At 38.0% G+C, this 21,978-nt stretch overlaps 1 protein-coding gene across 4 annotated transcripts in view; it reads right to left on the bottom strand.

Moving 5' to 3' along the window:
* apbb2b (amyloid beta (A4) precursor protein-binding, family B, member 2b) overlaps nt 1-21,978 on the bottom strand; it is a 159,770-nt gene that overhangs the window by 108,436 nt on the left and 29,356 nt on the right. For 3 of the 4 annotated variants that reach the window (XM_048602834.1, XM_048602810.1, XM_048602820.1), the window contains one exon: nt 231-439. In XM_048602834.1, the coding sequence (XP_048458791.1) occupies nt 231-439 (209 nt within the window). The remainder of the gene's footprint in view (nt 1-230; nt 440-21,978) is intronic. The other variant, XM_048602827.1, reaches the window with a different exon arrangement.

The raw sequence follows: 21,978 nt of genomic DNA, 5'->3' as shown, positions 1-21,978 counted from the left end.
GCAGTCATCTCTTGGCCAATTATTGCAAAGACAAAGTTCAGAAAACAAGTCACCCTTTCAACCAGAGTCAGCATGTGCGATGTGCAGAAATGGTGGCAGATGGACAGAAAGATAATGAGAACAAAATACAAATGCCTTACCCTTTGACTGCACGCTCGGTTGATTTTGGATAGGATAGCAAAACAAAATGCTCACAAAAATCAGAAGTTGAAGCATCCAAAAGGTGTTACCTCATTTTCTGGAGTTGGAGAAGGAGTAATGGAACTCAATGATTCTTTCTGTGTGTCTGAAGCCTCAGTTGATGCAGCTACTGGCCGCTCCCATTGGGTGGTGCCTGTTGGTATATGCCAATAATAGATGCCAGCCACATCATTGATCTTCTTCCATCCTGGTGGAAGATCAGGATCAGTCTGAAATGATTGATCACTCCATATGTCTGCTGGGAAGTAGGTTTGAAAAAATAAATTAAAACACTGATACAACCCTTTCAGTACCACTTCTAATTATAAAATAAATCCACGTTTTCAGGCTAATTAGTGTTAAACGGGTTTATATCTGGATTCTTAGAATAAAAATCATCACTTTTTAGATGTTAATTTTCATTTGATTCCAAACATTTACAAAGAAGACAAGACAACAACAATTTGAAAATAAATCCTCATCCCTGAAAATGACACAACCAGCTAACCCTACTGCCAGGTCCATTCTATGAGTCTGCTTGATGAGTCATAATGTCCTTCAATTGTTTTTGATCCCCATTACAAACTGTATTAGTGTTGCTGACTGCACTCTCTTTTCTGGCCATTTTCTCAAGATTGACACGAGAAAGCAAAACCATGGCATCCTAAGCTAAGTTTCAAACAACATCCTATCATCTAAACTGCAGACCTCCACTCTTTCAACTGCCTCTGGTGCTATCCAGTGCTGAAGCACTCTGCTTTCTGTATGTCTGGGTTCAAATTAAATCATGCTCTTCACAATGACCATGCAAATTCCATGCCACTTGCCCAACGTTCATTACTTTGTTCACCAACAATGGTTCCTTGGACTCCGAAGCATTGGAGTTAACATCCTCAAATCCCTCCAAGAACTTATTGCAGTCTTTCTCTGTAACCTTCAGAAATCTTGTATCCTCTCCCCAGTCTGTTCTTCTGAGTATCGGCTCCCTTCCCTATTCTTCAGCTATTCGCGGATACTCCCTCACCAGACGTATCTTGTCTTCTAGTCCCACCTTCTGAAGGTTTTATTTTTCAATAAAGCTTTTGATCACCTATGTTCTAGTTCCGTTGCTAACTGTCAATCTTTTACCTATTCATACATTTTCTCCTCTCCTCTGAAATGCCTCCGATGTTTCCCATATTCTCTGCGTCAGATGTTTCTGGTGTTCTTTGGTCCAGTTTATACACAATGCAAGCTAGCTACTTAGCAACACTGAAATCTCCCAAAATGCTTTACTGTAAATGAAATTCTTATTGAAGGGTAGTCAATTATCATGATGTCAAGAAACATATCTGCAACCATTCTGACAGATCAATAACCAAATACCTTCAGCAAGTTTCCCACTAAAGGACAGAAATTTTAATTCTTTGAAAACGTGCATTTATGTAGATAACAAAGAGCTTCAAGACAATAATGGTTAGACATTGAAATATCACAAACAATGATTGTCTTGCTAATTACACAATAGCTGCACCTCAGTCGCTAATACTCTCATCTAGGAGTCACAATTTCCCGGTTGAAGTCTCACTTGAGAAATTGAGTCCAAAATTGTCGACATTCCAGTACAATACTGAGGGAGCGCTACACTGTCAGAGGTACTGTATTTTGGATAAGTAGTTAAACCAATGTTATATCTGCCCTTCAGGTGGATGTAGAAGATACTAAAAGAGCAGGACAACAATGGCTGTGCTTCAAAAGCACTTCAAGGCACACAGTGATCACAAAGCACATTTTCTAAATACAAGACTTTATTATATCTGATTTGAAAGTAGTTATCCAGCATATATAATGTTGGGGTAACATAAATTCACTTGATAAGTAGTTTTGTTATTTATCAACTTTGACAGATAACACAAACTCTTTGCAGCTGGTAAATGGTGATGTCCACAACAGTGTAAATGATTGTGATAGAATCACAGAATATTTCATTGATGGTTTACAGCTAATTTCCAGGGAAAAAGATCCTGTTAGATTACAATGTAAACCTATTACTGGATATATAACTAGTAGAGCTGATTTGAAAACTTTTTGCTCAAGTAATTGCTTGGTGGTTAGAAGGTGAATTGGAAACTTGACTGGCAATCCACAGAAGGCATTCCAATTTTCAAAAGATAAACGAAAAGCTTTTTCCTATTAATTACACAAAATACTTTTTTAAATAAAGAAGTGGTTCCTGCTCAATAAACACAAGTTTTAAAAAGCCCACCAAGCCTGTTTTTGAAAATTTGAAATTTCTCCACAAGTCTTTGGCTTTGACATTCTTGAAAGACTTGGTTGCATTTGTTGTTTGACTGTTCTTTGAGAGGACACGTCTCATGTGGTCTGTAAGCCCTTTCACTTGCTTCACATAACGCTGTTAAGAACGTAAAACACAAAGTAACAGCATTTACTTTGACACCTTGCTGCTTGAATGATGCACAGCCCCCAGGTTCCCTTTCGTGTTAGAATGGTCTATTTATCCAGCATCTTCCTAGCCCAGAATTCACTCACATCCAGTCACAAACCTCAACCTAATTCAAAGTACCAAAATTAAATACCCATGTCCCCTTTTGAAAGCAGAAAATATTTCAGGCAAATATTTTGCTTACATTATGCGGTCCATTTCACTTTAAATAAGTTTCGCATTTACAATTTAGAAAAGTAAAAAAAATGTTTTGAAAAACATGAAACTATATTGAAGTTGAAACAGCTTTCCATTGCACAACTTTGGAAAAACATTTCTCAATGTCCAGAAGATCGTAGCACTGCACATTATGTTGAAATACAGACAGATGTTGGTTTTTAGTTATTTAACTCTGTTCTTTTGGCCTACGAAATTGTTATTCTTTTGTTTTGTCTGTCAAATCAGTAGGGATTTGGATTAGGATCAGCTGGATCTGGAGACTGAAGGGAGATAAAATTAGTGGTGGGTGGGAATAAATCCGAAGACTGATATGTTATGCAAATAAGTTGTTTATGCACTTGTGTGTTCAATTATGCTGCACATACAAATTAAATCACAGGAGGCAGATTAAACTTCAGTCATAGCAATTAAGGAAATAGATATTCTAGCAAAATGGTGTGCATCCTAAATGTTACACAAGGAGATTTTTCCACTCTTACTGCTGACATTATTAACATCTTTCATTTTAAACCACTGTTCAACAAATTTGATGTAAAATCTCCTGACCAAGAAGGGCTGTGACTGTCTTAAAAACAAAGTACACATGTAACATTTATGTTTATCGCACCAGTCCATAAAATACCATTACTTCTTTATGCAAAGTTACATTTTATACATAGGCAGAGCCACATAGCACATACATACCAGATATGGTATACATGGACAATTAAGGTCATAAAATCATGAATATGATTTCTACCAAATGCACACTGGCATTGTACCTCATCTGTAGATGTCAGCTTGTTTGGTAAGAGAAGCTTTGGTACAGACCCTGCTTATCTATACAAGCACAAACAGCACAGCTCAATGTACATTGGATCATTACGCACATTCACCCCTAAAGCCTCAAAAAGGCGGGAAAACATGTTCACAGCACAACCAACTATAGCAACTGCCCTGTAAGTAGAATTGGCAAAGAGCTGCTCCTCCAATTACAGATAGGTTCTCTTTTACCCTCGCTGCCGAGAGGTTCAGTAATGAGCCAATAGGCAGCAAACGTGGGAGAGAAACAACCCAAACCCGGATGAGCACTGAATAAGGTAAGTGAATAAGAAAGGAAAGAAAATGAGTGAGCAGTGGGGGAAGATAGTCAAGACTGGGAAACTGTCTGGTCAGGAGTCCTTACTGCCAGGTCTAGTACTATAGGTGTCTGCTGATCTGGGGGATGGTGTGGTCCTGCCGCTCAGAGTGGGGGTGAGGAAGCATCTGCCGAGTCCGGGAAAGGGTTTGGGGAGGGATAGGGGTAGATTACTGACTGACTGGGGTAGGAAGAAAGATGCAAGGGAGGATGCAGGAGGGAAGCTGAAAACTGGGGATGGCGGGTGGGCGGGGGGGTAGGAAAGAGTGGGAGAGAAAGGAAATTGTTCTTAAACGAAATAAAGTTTTCCACAAACCGACAAACATCATATGAAATAGTCAGGCACGCTCCTAAACAGAATTATGTTCCTCCAGTGGTCAAAACAAACAGCACAACATGTTTTGTACAGACAAGAGTGAAAATGTCAGGGCCAAGATTTGCAGTGAGGCCTTCTTTCAGTGTGGGATTCCAGCTTCTCTAACTAATGGCGAGCAAATTTATTGTGGTTTTTTTTTTTATAAACAAAAATCAGTAACTGAAATTAGATTCTTTTACTTGCAGAACAACTCCTCAATTTTGATGCTAAATATAATTTCTCCCTTTGAGACACGCAACAAGTGAAGTTGAATAAATATTATACAACTCTGATGTCTTGCAACTTAAGCCCTCGGCCATAGTCATGATTTATTCAGTTCAAGGCAGTGCAGTGCATAAAATTTTTCACATATCAATATATTTTTCTGATTACAATCTGAATCATGGAGGTAAACAGAAGTGACAACAATTTTTGCTGAAAATAAAGCTTAGGAATAACACGTTGCATTTCCTTATTCTTAACAAATCACTGTAGAATTTTTGCAGCTGAACTCTTGCTAAAATGAATGAACAAAATGGCATTACAGAGCAGAGTGCATTTTGCAGCTGCTCCTGGGATTGCAGGCTTAGTTACAGAATTTATTATGGTTTTTTACGGTAATTACAGTTATTACATTTCACTAATAAGATTTTTATTCATTTTGTTTCAATAACATGCAAAAAAAACAAAAAAAATCATATTTTTTTCCAAATGGACTTTCTTTTTTAAAATGAGCTTTTCAGGGTCTAAAATGAACGGCTGAGGTTTTTTTTATTCTAAATTCAGAAGTTAAAAAAGACTAAATGTGTTTTAAAGTCCTTTTGTGTTTTTTGAAAAACTGAACAGTTTTTTTTAAAATAAGGAGTTGTGTTTTTGTTTCAGGGAGTCCTACATGTGGTCGCCTATGGAAAAGATTTTTTTTTTACTTCGAGGAATTTACTGACGAGGAGTCGTTTTATATTCAGTTAATTAGTCAAGTGGTTGATTTTATTTAAGTTTTATATGTTTGATACATATTTGAATTTTTTTTCCATTTTAACATTATGTTCTGTAGGTAATGAAAGGTAGTTTATTTTATGTATCAGGTGTTCTTGAAAGTTCTTTTTTTTAGACTTAATGTTATTAAGTGGATATATGAGGTACAAAGTGAGATGGTTAGTTGATTTAGAAAAGTGACAACACAGCAGGATCAGTCAGATAGATGGGTGACTGTCAGGAAAAGTAAGAAGGTAGTTCAAAAGTCTCCAGTGGCTATTCCTCTACTAAATAGATATTCCGTTTTTGGAACGGTTGAAGGGGATAGTCTCTCCGAGGAAAATGGAAGGGCCAATCAGTTATTGGACACTTGGAATGATTCTTCTTTTAAGCAGTATTTGACAAAATTTAATAGAATTATTGTTATAGGGGACTATCCTGCCAGGGGTATAGACAGGAAATTGTGGCAGTGAGTGTAAACTTAGGATGGTTTGTTGCTTTCCTGGTGGTAGCATTAAGGACGTCTCTAAACATGTCAAGCATATTGTTAAAGGTGAGATTGAGAAGCCAGAAATTATTGTACACATTGGTAGGAATGACATTTTTAGGGAAAAAGAATAAAGCAGTGTGGAGTGAATTTAAGAGGTTAGGTAGCAGATTAAAAAATAAAACCTTAAAAGTAGTAATTTCTAGTATATTCCCAATGTCAAACTCAAACGATGAAAGGAACAAAAGGTTAAAGGAGATAAATCAACGGCTGAAGACATGGTGTTTTGTTCAGGGATTCAGGTTTTCAGATATCCAAATGTCTTTGGGATAGAAAAGACCTGTTCAAAAAAGATGGGTCTAACCTGAACTGGAAAGGGACCAATATCTTAGCAGAGAGATTTGCTCATTCCATGAAGGGAGACTTTACACTGATGAAGAGGGGGAGTGGAGGAATTCTAAGTAGCAGAGTAAATAGAAGGATTGATGGGGAAGATGGCATGTCAATTTGAAAGGAAAAACAAGAGAAAGTCAGAGTATGTAGTAATTCTGAAGAACTAAACTGCATTCACTTCAATGCAAGGGGTCTTACAGGTAAGGCTGATGAACTCAGGGCATGGGACTGGAATGTCATAGCTATTACAGAAACTTGGCTGAGAGATGGACAAGACTGGCAGCTCAATGTTCCGGGTTTTAGACGCTACAGGAAGGAGAGGAGAAGGTATATTTTTGATTAACCATTTTTGATTAAGGAATACATTACTCCTGTAACTAGAGAAGATATTTCTGAAAAATCGTCCAGTGAAAATATATGGGGAGAAATTACAAATAAGAAAGGACAAATATCTTTGATGTGTTTGTACTGTAGGCCCCCCCAACAGTAACGGGGAAATTGAGAAACAAATATGTGGGGAGATCCCAGATATATGTAAGAATAATAAGGTTGTAATAATGGGGGATTTTAATTTTCCAAACATTGCATGGGGCTACCAATGTGTTAAAGGTTTGGATGGTGAAGAATTTGTCAAATGTGCTCAAGAAAATTTTCTTTATTAATATGTGGATGCTCCTACTGGAGAAGGTGCAAAACTAGACCTTCTTTTGAGCAATAAGGCAGTACAGGTGACTGAAGTAAAAGTGGAGAAACACTTTGGGTCCAGCAATCATAATTCTATTAGTTTCAAAATGGTTCTGGAAAAGGATAAGCCTTCCCTAAAAATTAAAGTTCTTAAACTGGAGTAAGGCAAATTTTAATGGTATGAGACAAGAACTTTCAAAAGTTGATAGCAGGAGACTGTTCACAGGCAAAAGAACATCTGACAAGTGGGAGGTGTTCAAGGGTGTGATGACACGAGTTCAGAAGCATTATGTTCCTGTTAGAATGAAGAGTAAGGCTGAGAAGATTAAGGAACAATGGATCAATAAAGCGTGAGGTTCTAGTTAAGAATAAAAGAGAATCTTATTTTAGATATAGACATCTTGGTTCAATTGAGTCTCAATCAATTTAACGAGTGTAGGGGCAGTCTTAAGAAAGAAATCAGGAAGGCAAAGAGGGGATATGATATAATATTGGGAGGTAAGGCTAAGGATAATCCAAAGAGATTTTACAAATACATGAAGAGCAACAGGGTAACTAGAGAGAGGGTTGGGTCTCTTAATGATCAAGGAGGTCATCTTTGTGTTGAACTCCAGGAGATGGGAGAGATACTAAATGAATATTTCGCATCGGTTTTTACTGTGGAGAAAGAAATGAAGTCTAGAGAATGCAGAGAAATAAACTTTGATGTTTTAAAAACAGTTCACTTCACAGAAGAGGAAGTTCAGGAGGTCTGAGAGAATATAAAGGTGGACAAATCTGCGGGACCTGATCTAACTCAATAACTTGCCTGTTGCGAACAGCTGAAGGAATGTGCTGCGCCAAACACTTTGCCAATATTTGAGACACGTGGCCAACATACCTATTATATGAATTTTAATGCCAGTTGTACTAGCATCTCTACTAGAGTCCAGTTACCACCCTCAGCTCACTGTACAAACGTTATTCTCCTTTACATTGATATTCTTATGAACATCTTGATGAGTGCAAGAAAAGTTTCAAAGAAAAATATTTCTCAGCAATGTTCCCAATTTACCAAACAACTGTTCGATTAGAAGTTTGCTTTATTCCTTTTTTTATAGAAGATTTTTTGCTCCAAATACCTAAATGTTTTATGATGTGGAGGTGCCAGTGTTGGACTGGGGCGGACAAGGTCAAAAATCACACAACATCAGGTTATAGTCCAACAGGTTTATTTGAAGGCACAAGCTTTTGGAGTCTCACTCCTTCAGGCGTCAGGGAGAGGCAGCATCAAAGGGTCATGGAACTGATGTGGCGTTGAACAACCTTCTAAGGCTTGTTCAACACCACATCAGCTCCATGACTCTTTGATCTTTTGCTTACAAATTCTGTGTCTGATGCTACCTCTCTCACTCACACCTGAAGAAGGAGTGAGACTCCGAAAGCTTGTGTCATCAAATAAACCTGTTGGACTATAACCTGATGTTGTGTGATTTTTGACTTAAATGTTTGAGACACATTTTTCAACATCTTCAAAATGTGGAAAATTACATACAGCCACCTCCACCCTTTTTTTGTTAGTCAGCTTCCTCCATGACCTTAAAATAAGGTGACCAGAAGCTCTCGATTTCTAGGAACAGTGCCCAGAGGAAGTTGAAGATGCAGCATTTATAGAAACCATTAGGAAACATATGACTCATCAAGGTGGACCAAGCTAGTCAGTTCCTTTTCTTTTTGATTTGCATCTCTGCAGGTTTATTCCCTTTGAATGCCCATCCAATTTGCTTTTGAAATCGTTAATCATTGCAGCTTTCATTGCTTTGTGGGCAAGGAACTCCAGGTCATTATCACTCACTGCGTTAAAAGGTCCTTCCACTTCCTCACATTCCCCCTATGTATCTTGCCAAAACCTTTAAATTTGTGTCCTCCATCTCTTGCACAAATCAGCTCATGCAGAAGTTTTACCTCATCTACCTAATCCAAAGTGGTCATCACTTTGTATCCCTATCAAAATTCCCCTTAATCTCTTTTGCTCCAAGAACAAAAAAAAATTCAAGTTTTTCTAACCTAATATTGAAATTAACATTCCTCGTCCCTGCAACCGTTTTGGTAAATCCCTGCTGCACTCTTCAAAATACCCTCAACATTTGTTATTATTACATTAAGAAATGTTGGAATGTGACAATGGATGAAAACGCAGAGTTGATGATATAAGTGTGAAATCATGTGAAAATGTGACAGGCAGCTCTTTAAATCCATTGACAGAAACAATAAATATTGGTATGTAGGAAGTGGGATTAACTAACTGAGAATATACCACACCATGCAACAGGTTCAGATTGGTGATGGCGATCCTGGTCATCAACAACAGCAAGATAACCATAATTAAAAAAATTAGGAGGCACTTCTGTAAGGCGAAGAAATATTGCCAGCAATGCAAGGGATTCCCATTGTGACTATCGCTCATTTACTCACAGGGACAAACAGAGCAGGAGGTTGGATCGTCATGGGATTCAGGCACAGTGGTCATATTAAAGGGCAAAATTGGCAATCCTGTTTGCAGAAAAATGCCTGGAATTATTTATCTGTTACCTGTAGACAGGTTCACCAGATAGTGTCACGATTAAGGAATCGGCTATGTGCCATCTCCACCTTGAGCTGCTTTTGCCTTCCCTCTTCAATCACTATTTCCCTCATTCACTGTGGTCTACAAACCACCCTTCACATTGCACACTCCTGATTGACTCTCCAACATCCGCAGTCCTTACTGTCTCCGGGCTAAAAATTATCCTGACCTCGAGCTTGCCATTTGAACAGGAACACTCCAACAGCTAGAAATAATTTCTCATGTGCTTTTAGGAATGGGGTCATCATGCTCAGTAAAGATACCATATTTCAAACTTTCTGGATACGGACTCCAGTCAATATTGACTAGTTGCAGTCCACTTTTAAAATAAATCTCAAAGATGATCACTGAAATTCAGGTAACCTTTTGGTGATTTCTGCGTAGAGAGAGATTTAGTGCAGTCTCCAGAATGTTCTTAAAATTTAAACCTTCGAATTCTATCATCGCCTCTGCAAGAGTCCAATCACTTGTCCTTTAACAGGTAGGCTGGACACTCCTGTTTTGTGTGTATTTACCAGTCTCAAATTCAGTGGTTTTCCCCAGAGTCTATGTCTGCTTGCTTGAAATTGAAAGAGAGGTGTGGAGAAATTAGTTGTGGAGAAATAGATGAAGGATTTTGTTGTGCAGTGGTAGTGTCGCTGCCTCTGGGCTGCTCCAGAGGCGTGACATATCATCTCTGTACGGGTTGATCTAAAAATATGTATCACAGGCAGGTGTGACCGGGCACTAGTCATTCTCCATTGTGTAATTCTAATTTTGCTTCCTTTATGTGGACAACAGAAGTATTGATCATGTCGCCATATGATCAATACTGACTTCAGACGACAATTCTCAGTCCTCCAAGAGCCAGGCTAAAACAAGTTAGTCTAGAAACCACAGGATCAGAGGAACCACTGTTCTAGCAAGATGAACAAAACCGTGTCTGAATACACAACCAAGCTGGCCACAGAGATCAGGGCTAATTTGTCTTCACCTGTAAAGAATGGTCATTACGGAATCTCAGCCACAACTCAATCTGGAAACCCACAGATTTCCAACTTCCGTTCACCTAAAGAACCACAAAAGGGAATCTTTCCAGGTTTCCACCTTGTGCCTCTTAAAACAGCAAGTAAAAACACGTGATGTGTTTCATGCATTTCTGCTAATTACCTACCCGGTAAATGCATGCTTTGTATTTAGAATCCATTTTAACATGGGTGTATACGTTTGTATTCTTGAGGGATTGAATATTTTTCCTTGCTTTTACATTTCAGTGTGTTATGTGATTAAATGTCATTTTTTAATTGGAATTAAACTTAAAGGCTGCTTAGAGTGCATTACTAAAAGTCACAACACTCAAAAGGTTTAAGGTACTCCCTTTAAAAATACATTTTGTTGTGGACAATTGAAAGGAGAGGACAAAAATGAAGAAAAGGGGAAAAGATTCCTTATTCTTGGCACTATCTGCTGGATCTGTCTACAGGTGATATGAATAATTTCAAGCATTTTCTGCAAACTGGATTACCAATTTTGCCCTTTAATGTGACCACTGCACATGAATCCCATGATGATCCAACCTTTCAACCATCCTAAAGGTTTTCTGTTGTATGTAAATAATTACAATTGCTTTTTTTGGAACTGTGAAAATTAAGAGCAGTATTTTTGTGTCACTACTTAGACAGTTTGTATGCAATCATTTTGTAGATTTTGTTTGTCAATTTATATTGTGTCACTCGATGGTGAATCTCATTTCTGTTCATTCTCATTATAATGATAACAATTGTGCATCCATATTGATGTAGTCTGCAAGATGGCTGCTGACACTTGTGTATTTCACTAGCAAAAGCAACATTCTCATGCCAGTTTTCTGACAATTAATAGATCTGTGAAAAATAAATAACTTGAGCCTTCATATGAAGACAAACATTTTCTGAATAAGTTCCAAAGACTATGGGTATGAAAAGCTGCCATTCCTGAGCAATATTACTGTGTTATTTATAGAAGTTGGAATCTTATAGGGGCCTCAACAACACAGGTTTTGGATATAGTGAGTGTGTTGTATCAGAGAGGATGGTAACACAGCCTGGTGGACTGGAGAAGGTCATTAAGCTTCTTCCTAAAGCGCTGGGCATTCCTCCAGATAGTTGAGATTGCACTCACTTTGGAAGTAACCCATTCCAGAATGGCATGGCTCCTCTGCTGGTTCGGGAGGATGGGAATGTCCCACCTGTATACCAGCCTGTGCAGAAGGACTTCCAGGTTCCTGCCTGCAAAGCTATCAAAGCTCCTCTTCTCTGCCACATCCAGTGCAGACATCAGGAGTTGTTCAGGGCAGCTCCATACTGGCCGTGCTTGTCTGGGTACACAAAAGTCTTTTAAAAATGCTGCCAGTGCTAGAAATGCCAATCAATTCTGGAACATCCTGACACTGATGAGTTGTTCCAGGAAGTGCACCTGGTAAAATGGGGCTAGACTGAGATGAGCGGGATTCCACAGGCACAGGACAGGTAGATACTGAGGCAAGTTTGGTAAGATATAGCGAGAAAACTCATTAGGCCTCATTGTGAAAAATCCTCAAAAATAAAAGACACAATTAGCATTAGCATAAAAATAACCACAAGATTCAGCCAAAGTGCCTGAAGGCACTTCAATAGTGTGATGTCACATCCACAATAATGATACATGCATTTGCAGTAGGTGTGTGTAATTGTTAAGCCACAGGCTGCCACAATAAATCAATTCTTATTACAATACAAAACATACAATTTTCATCCTGGCCACTTCACTATAATTCAAATCTGAGTCCCCAGATTCGTTTTAGAAAATATAGTTATGCTACCTTAAAGTATAGATTTTTCCTGTCCATCTGACAACAGTAGCTCACTAGAGTCATAGATAATTCATTACATGTACAAACACAACAACTATTTCCAATAACACACTCATTCTCACTGGACAACTTTTGCGTGAGGTATGAGGAGCCGAAACAGAATCGCTGGCTGAATGCTGCCCAAGTTGAGACCAATTAACACAGCTAAGACTGGGCATTAAATAAGACCTTTTGGCCAATTGGACTGAGTGCCACATAATGCAATATAATTTTCCACCATAGCTTAAGAGGTGCACTATATAGAATAATCCGTTCTCTTTGTTCCACACTGAACTTGTACATTTAAATGTTCAAAGTGTCAGGAGTAATTTATTTACATATTTCTATTTACCATTTGTGTTTAGTTCAATACAGCTCTGTTACAGCAAAATAAAGTCTCAATCAGCATGCCTAAACTTCTCAGATCTATTTAGCAAGCCCCTTTGTATTTTATATAGTGTCCACTATATCAAATGTAAATTTAAACATCCTCAAACAAATTCCAGAAATAAAATGCAGATCTGAATTCAAATGTCCAGCAAGTTATAAGTATTAGAGCAACAGCTATTAGCTAAAATTTGCAGCACAGAATTAGCAGAAATCATCAGGCAGAGACACTTGACAAACAAATCACCCACTTGCGATAATTGAAAGGGGCTTTTTTGAGACCTCAATTAGAGTAGTGTTGAATTTTAGTCTCAATATTTAAAGAAGGATGCAATTACAATGGAAGCAGTACAGCAAAGATTCACTGGATTGGCAATCCTCTTAAGCTGGGAACCAATGTTCAAAGGCTGAGGAAGTTGGATGCTTATTCGCTATAGAAAAAAAAAGGTAATCTCACTGAAACATTCTAAAAGGGGCTCAACAGGATCAATATTGAAATATATTTTCCTTTGACTGGGAATCGAAAACAAAAGGGCATTGTTTGAAGAAAGGGGCTGACACTGGCGACTGAGGTAAGGAGAAATTTCTTCATGCAAAGATTTGTGATTATTTGGATTATCCAACACAGAGGGTTGTGGATCCACCATCCTTGAACTATATTAAGACTGAGATAAATAGATTTATGATCTTTCAGGAAATCAAGGGATAAAGGGAGCAAACAGGAACATGGACCTAAAGCCTGCGTATAGTTAAGATCATGGTGAATGGAGGAGCAGAATTGATTGGCATGTGGTCTTTTACTGCTCCTATTTAAATATTTGGGCCAAACATTTTCTCACCATGACTCCACTTCCAGGCTTGTGTATCTTTGTGACTGCTCAGAGTTAGCCTGTTTGGTGGAGCTAGTCTGTATTGGTGTTTAACTCCACATATGGAGCAGAATTCTAGGAGATTACCATAATCATTTTCTAGCAATCTCTGGCATAAACAAAAGGTCAAAAGGTCAACCGTATGATTTTGTTAATTCTACAGAAATGCAGAGTTCAGCTTGAGCGTGATATACCGTCTATTACAAACAAATATCTGGTGTAAACACAAATATGCATCTACAACTTACCAGCTATTATTCACAAGGCAAATATTTCTTCTCTTGCAAATCAAAATCTGCTTAAATTATCATTCAAATCAGAAATGTAATTCTTGCTGTCTCTTAGACAGCTCACTGCAAAAGCCAGACATTAAAAAATGTTAAATATCACAGATAAGTGAAGAAACTACATGCGAATACAATGAAAAATCAAGGTCCAAAATAATACTCTCAAGGGTACACTTTCAACGTGATGTTGAAATGAAAATGCTATCAATAAATTAATGGGGAACCCAAGGAGAAAAGTTTTTACCAGAGTGTGGTGGGAGTCTGGAACTCACTTCCTCAAAGCATTTCTTAAAAATATTTATTTGCACTAGAAGTGTCATAACCTGAGGGCTACAGGCTAAGATTTGCAAAGTCGAATTAGGCTGCAACGTTCTTTTTGACCTGCAGAGGCACAATAGTCTGAATGGCCTCTTTTGGTTCTGTTTCAATGCGTGGCCATGACCAACTCTAATTTTATATATAAATGACCAAACGTATTGAGCAACGGTGCTGAAAATATTTGTTGTGTACCCCTCAGCAGCTCATACTCCATCCATATACTCACTGTCCATTGGTAGCAAGTCATCTTAAGTTGCATTCCATGGTATTAGATCACTTCGATATGTTTTAAGTATTGGAAATCCACAAAATATATGAGAAAATGCTTTACAATTGGAGTCTTTCTGCCCGAATCACAGCTGACTGGACAAAATCCAGGCCCTTTACTGCACTTAACATCATTACTGCACCACCATAAATACAGCCTGGTTTTTAAATAATTAAACTCCAGATCATTCCGCATGCAGAACAAGATGTCTGAAGTTTTACCTACCCTCATAATTCACGATAATGATGGCCAGCTTATAATCTTTCCCCAGCATCATTACGTGCACAGATACACAAATAAATTCCCTCCCTTGCAGCTCAACTAATAAATGGAAACTCTGTGAAATAGATAATGCTTAGACAATAATCAGAGAGCAGACTTCCGGATAAGGTCTGGTGAAACCTGTTCATTCTTAATAAGGCTACACAACATTGACTGATCATTTGGTGCATTCTGCCTTCTTTTCTGCTCAGCACTTTGCGTTGCTATGACAACCAAAAGGATCATCTCCCTGCAGTCCCTCAGCAAAATCATCACGTGACTGAAGAGCTACAGTATTGCAAAATAATTTCATTTTATTGATTGACTAGAATATGTGCAGACATCAAAACACACAGGACAAGTGTGTCTTGTCCAGTGGATGGTAGGCAGATACAAAAGTGTGACTGAAGGTTAACACTACTTATCTGATTATAGTGCCAGAACAACATTTTTGAAAAAAAAAATCTCCCGAAGACAGCTAGTCACCTTCAAGTACTCTTTGCACACCCTAGGAAGTAACGCAACCCTCTCTCCCCTACCCCTCATTTTGAAAATAAAATCCAATGTTTACTGGTAATTTTTTTTTTATTACATACAGAAATTGCAATCAACGTACACCTCCGGAACTAAAAATCATGATAAAGTTCATTTGGTGACTTCCTTACTGCTCCATCACAGAACTGTATCTTTCCTTAAATATTCATATATCACCTCATTTAATGTAGCTGTCACTACATTTCATTTTTAATTGGAAAGTGGCATACTGCCACAATCAGTGACATCTCACCTCAAATACGTGAAATTCTATTCATACACTTCAGGTAGCAAGACTGAAAAAAAAAAAGCAATTTTAAACATAACAATGCATGCAATTGTCAGACATCTTAACACAAGGCTCAAATTTATGTGGAATAACGGATGGTTAGATGAATTACAGGCATACATAATCCCAAGATCATTTTGGGTTGCCTTCAGTCCTGCACAGAAAAAGGACCATTAATGTGAGTAATTCACTATAGATGGCATTTTGTGCAAGACAATTAGCTCCATGTGCAGATAGGTGAAGAAATGACGAACATGCAGTAACTAAATTAACTGATGAAAAAATGACGAGGATAATCTTCAAGCTGTGCAACAGAATGCACAGATGACATTAATGCAATGTTTAGAAAATAGTGAAAAGTGACTTCATGTAAACTACCTTGAGTGTTGTGTGAATTCGGGGATAGCGACAGGGAACAAAACAGCTGCTACCTTATTAAAGGCAGGCAAGAACAAACATATTTCTATTGTTACCTGCCTCTAGATCTAAAAACAGTGTGACACAGGACTATGTACGAAGTATCTACAAAATGCAACATTGAGCTCCATACAGCAAATATATCTTTTGAATATAATACATGTACCACGAATGGGACTTATAGCAAGAACAGATCCACTGCGTAAAATAAGGTGGAGGAATTCCTTTATTCCTCAAATGAATTCTGAGCAAAAGCTATTGTGGAAAATTACAAAGGTACAACTGTCTTCAGCAGATAACCTGAAGCTATTACAGATAGTAGATTAAACATAAGTATTTCTATTTAAAATAGCAAGTTTGAGGAAAAAGAAGAAAAAATAAACTTGCTCCTTGAGGAAGTTTTCTAAAATTGGAGAACAGCAGCATTTTAAATAATATGAAATGTCTCTTTCAGTATTGATAACCTTAGGTATATTTAAACCCTTGCATCAGTCAAGTAAACCTGGTGAAATTCTTCCAGCAAGTGTTACAATAGGATATTTAAAATTCCGTGAGAATTGTATCAGCGTTAGAGTGATGAGTAAATTTACCGTTATTACAAACACTGCCATTCACAAGACATCAAGAAACTAAACATCCTCAAAAACCAGACCAAAGGGCAAAACTCTGGTGATTGAGTGGTATCTCATTAAAAAAAAACCTGACAATCTGCAGTAGCACTGGCTTATCAATTAATCAGAAACCCCTTTTGCACAGTGAATGCCACCAGCATTATTCACTCTGCAATAAACTGTGTTGCAAGAAATTTACCACTGCTGGTCATAAAACTTAAAAATTCAATTATGTTGCAGATGGATAGTGATAGTGAATGCACTGTCGCTGTTGATTAGCAAGGGATAAATATCATAGAAAAATATCAGATTCTGTTTCCATATTTGATTTATGGCACCAGAATAACCAAATCACTCCATATACAAAGCTACAGAACAAAGTTAAAAGCTTACAAAAGCAATCTGAAATTCCACTCAATAATCAGCATCACACCATACCATACATGCCTGTACCTTAGGACATAGGATTTAGGAAAGCAGGAGGCCATTTGGTCTACCATTCAATAAGATCATGGCTGATCTGGGTGTCGTCTCCATTCCACTTTCCTGTCTGACTCTCCCCCCAGCCCCCAAACCCTCCACCCCCCAAACCGCCTAAAGAAAAGAACAAACTTAAAGACCCAGCTTCAACTACCTTCTGCAAAAGAGAATTCTACTCTAATGAACTGCTGACAGAAAAAAATCTCATTGATGTTGTAAAAGGGAGACCTTTTATTCTTAAACTGTGTCCTCTACTTTCAGTTCCCATACAAAAGGAAACAGTCTCCCACTATCCACTCCACTCAGTCCCCTCAAAATTCCTGTGTTTGAATAAGACCACCTCGCATTCTTAAACCAAACATCATGAATAAAGTGAGGGCACATTCAATAGGAATGATAATCAGTTGTTTTCTGTAAGGGGCAGTTAATTCACAAGACTACTTTATATCATGCAAGTTGAAAATCCACACCAAAATCTCAACACAAATAGCGCCAAGCTTCCTGCTGAAAACTAAACAAAGCAACAGTCAGCATGTAGAAGAAAAAGTGAACATTTTTTTCTTGCACGTTGTATGTTTTCAGTACCTATCTTTCTATATAAAGTCCATGATACGGTCATGCCAGTCTGGTCTAACCAGATCAGTGTTAACATCTCATGCATTAAGCAGGAATTTCCTGGACTTCCCTTAAATACATTAGCTTGATGCATTTTTAAACAAAGTGTTGTGCTTTTAACAAACATTTATATCCCAATAAGCAAAATGCTAAATATTTTGCTGGTAATAAAGGCACATGTCACAAACAGAATATTACATTTTTTTGTGGTTGGTTGGCTCGCCGAGCCGGTTCATTGTTCTGCAGACGTTTCATTACCCTGCTGGGTAACATCATCGGTGCAGCCTCTGATGAAGCGCTGTGGTGTTTTCCCGCCTGTGATTTAAACTCCGGTGTCTGTTGAGCTGAATTACCTCATTTCCAGTTTTCCTTCGCAGTGGTGTATATATAGGGTCGAGCTCTATGTGTTTGTTGATGGCTTTCTTGGTGGAGAAACAGGCCTCTAGGAATTCCCGTGCTTGTCTCTGTTTGGCCTGTCCCAGGATCCTGGTGTTGTCCCAATCGAACTGGTGGTTTTCCTTATCCATGTGAATGCAGATGAGTGAGTATTGGTCATGTCTTTTTTGGAGTAGATTTGTAGCCAACCCAAACCAAAGACCCGTTACCCACTATGGACAGGACTAATGTCATATACAAGATTCCCTGCGAAGACTGCGACAAATATTACATTGGACAGACAGGAAGAAAATTGGCCACAAGAATACAGGAACACCAACTAGCAACAAAAAGACATGACCAATGCTCACTCATCTCCATTCACATGGATAAGGAGAACCACCAGTTTGATTGGGACAACACCAGGATCCTGGGACAGGCCAAACAGAGACAAGCACGGGAATTCCTAGAGGCCTGGTTCTCCACCAAAGAGGCCATCAACAAACACATAGAACTAGACTCTATATATACACCACTGCAAAGGAAAACCGGAAATGAGGTAACCCAGCTCGACAGACACCAGAGTTTAAATACCAGGCGGGAAAACACAACAGCGCTTCATCGGAGGCTGCAATGATGATGTTACGCAGCAGGGTAATGAAACATCTGTGGAACAACGAACCAGTTTGGCGAGCCAACCAACCACAACATCCAGAACCCGAACTACAAATCTAATCTAAAACCTTAATTACAGTTTTTAAAGTTGAATTTAAAGTTGAGAAATTCAGCCAGTTAAAGAGCTGTAAAATTATGAATGTTGATTCAGTTGTGAACTGTAAAACTGACCAATTGAACACTGACTGTAAATTCATTAGAATTTCACTCATCATATATTTTAATTAATATTTCAAGAATAAAAAACAAGCTTTATAGGGTAAGAGAGAGCTCCAGTGCCTCCAAACCTCAGGCATTAGTTTTTATAATTCATTACTTCAACACAAATAAAGTTTATGCCCATTTTAATCCTTAAGTGAACTCCATTAATATTTGCTGCTCCCAATTGAAAGATTCTGGGAATCACAGTCAGCAATTCTCAAACAGATCTAAATTCAAGACTTGTAATTTATTCACATCTTCCAGGGAATACATTTTGTGGGCTTTAGTAGTTGTACAGATGGAATGTCAAAGATTTGATTTAATAGTAGCAGACTAAATCATAAAATGGCATTTTGGCAATACTTTAAAGTGAGAACTGAAAGGATGCTGTAAATCAGGAAAAAACACAGAAGTTGCTGGAAAAGCTCAGCAGGTCTGGCAGCAGCTCTGAAGAAAAAATCAGGGTTAACATTTTGGACCCGAAATATTAAGTCTGATTTTTCTTCACAGATGCTGCCAGACCTGCTGAGCTTTTCCAGCAACTTCTGCCTTTAAAGTGAGAACTTCTGCTAAAACAGATAACAGGAAAGCAAACTGAATCAGTGCAATTTGAGACTTCTACATGGCACACCTAACAATCTTTATGCAATAGAAGCAGCACTTGGGCTAAAATGATTTTTGTTACTTCATATTTTAGTTGGCAGGCCAATTCAAGCATTTCAAGGGTTGTGGGAAGATACTGTTAAACTTAGTCCATTAACGATCACAGCATTTGATGCTCAGCTTTTTAACAAATATATTTCAGCAAAGCAAATTACCATGTTCACACCACTTCTGCTCTGCAGAAAAGAAAGACCATACTATTATTTCAGTAAAGGCACAAGACTAAAGCAGTAAACTAAATAATGCATTTACTTGTTTCAAAGGAAAAACATTTTAAGAGCTCCTTCAAATAGAGGAGAAAGAACAAAACGATATGACATAGTTGCTCCTGAAGAAGGAAGATTGTTCAGAAGTGCTAAGAAATATGTTACCCAAATGTAAAGAATTTTGTTTGAAAATTCCAGACCAGAAGTGCTTGGTTAAAGAAGGGATCATTTGAAGCTGAGAAAGTCCAAGCTCAGTTTTATGTAGACTCAAGGGAGAGTCTATCAGATTCTCAAGACTCAGAATTAAAACCACAATCAAATTCAGCTCTATGGAAGGGTCTATTTCCGTGCTGTACATCTCTAAGACTCTAACTGGAAGCTCAGGGTCATTTTTGCTGACAGGATGTAGGTGTTCGAAAAAGTAGTTGTCCAATCTGTGTTTCATCTCTTCACTGTAGAGGGGACCATGCTGTGAGTACCAAATTCTTGACTGATTGAAATGCAGGTAAATTGCTGCTTCACCTAGAAGGTGTGTCTGGGTCCTTGCATTGAGAGGATGGAAGTCGTATGTGGCAAATTTGCATAGTAAGGGGGTGTTGGGAGTGGAGGAGGAATGGACCAAAGTATCTCGGAGGAATGGTACCTGCAAAATACTGACAAAGGAGCCTACTTCTGCTCCTATATCTTATGGTCACTAATCACTCTGTCAATGCAGTTCATACATGACTGTCAAGCAATATTTACGGCACAACTACTGATATGAACCTGTTCGATATCGGTGTACAACACCTAAGTGACGGGAAATAACTTGCAGAATTCCAACTCATAAAATTTACCACAGCGAATGGTGTAAAAGGGCATCATAGAAAAGGTGCAAATGTTTCTAGGCTAAATATCCAAGAAATTTAAATTATGAATATGCGTCAGTGACATCACAAAATAAATTATTATTGGATATTAAACCTCTAGCAGAAAGCCAAAAATTGAAGGGTCGGTATTTGGTGAAATCTTGACTACTTCAAAATACATTTTTGTTTTAAATGCATGTTTTAAGATAGACTCACTCCCATCGAAAATCATATTCTGATTTGGAAAATGGAAAAAAAAGTCTCAATTCAATTGGACCCATTGCTGGTGCAGGTAGGAGGACTCATCCATATACCTTATGTTGCCTGGTAAAATAGGGTCAAACAGCTGCAGTCTAAAATTGCAGAGCTAATAAACTGAAGTAGAGGCGGGAGGCCAAAGTCAACAGCATAGGTTAAAAAATCTTCATGCATGTGTTATTATCCTTAAAATAAATATTGATAAAGTACCACACTCGGTCAAAAAATTTTTGCTTTAGTCTCATTAGGACTGGGATGAACGGGAACGTGGAAAGATAACACCAATTTTTACAGCATGACAAAAATGTGCTGACTGGTTGGACCATGGTTGGCATGAAGTTAACTGTCAATCTTCAGTAGCTGATTAACCTGAGGCCAGGCAAGTAGACTTAGATTGGTCAGGGTGTTGCCATGGGCCTGCAGCAGGAGTTGCCAGTTTCCATATCACTTTCTCAAATGAAAAAGGAGGAATGTTTAGATCAACTGCTTTTGCTTACATCGAACGGGTGTGTGAATATATGTAGCCTGTAGCATGCACAAGTGAGCTCAAATAATAAACTTAAATTGGTTTCCTTTGTAATACTTACCAATTCCGTGACCAGCGACTCCCTGATTGCTCTAGGATAATGAGCTAGCTATGGTTGACAGTGACAGGTCTGGCTGCATCTCCATGCCAACCATCAGTGTAAGACAAAATGCTTCTACTCAATGTCATTTGTTAGGAACTTTTAAGTTCTATACTACTACTAAAGAATAGTGATATCCCAAATTGCTGGAAGTTACATGCTGGAATAATTTAAAAATTTTAAAAGCAAAAGAAAAAAAAAAATCTCTCAACCATTGTAAATAAACTTCTATTTAAAAGTTGAGAGAATGGATTATATAGCAGAAGATGCATGCAGGGAAAAGATGGAAAATTATCCTTTATTAACATGGCTGTACTATATCAAAACATGTTACCTGAGGAAATATTTGATTAACCAGTTATATATTTCTCAATTAAAAGGAAATATACAATTACTTACAAAAGAGAAACAATTATTTTTATTCTGCAATCTAGCAGTAGTAGCAGCAGCAGCAATCCTCAGTACGAACAGTGTACACCAGCTA

The sequence above is a fragment of the Rhincodon typus genome, chromosome 1 (genome assembly GCF_021869965.1).
Source record: "Rhincodon typus isolate 14 chromosome 1, sRhiTyp1.1, whole genome shotgun sequence".
NCBI classification, from domain to species: domain Eukaryota; kingdom Metazoa; phylum Chordata; class Chondrichthyes; order Orectolobiformes; family Rhincodontidae; genus Rhincodon; species Rhincodon typus.
Note: the sequence above shows the minus strand (reverse complement) of the source record. Positions and strands in the feature narration are given on the sequence as shown.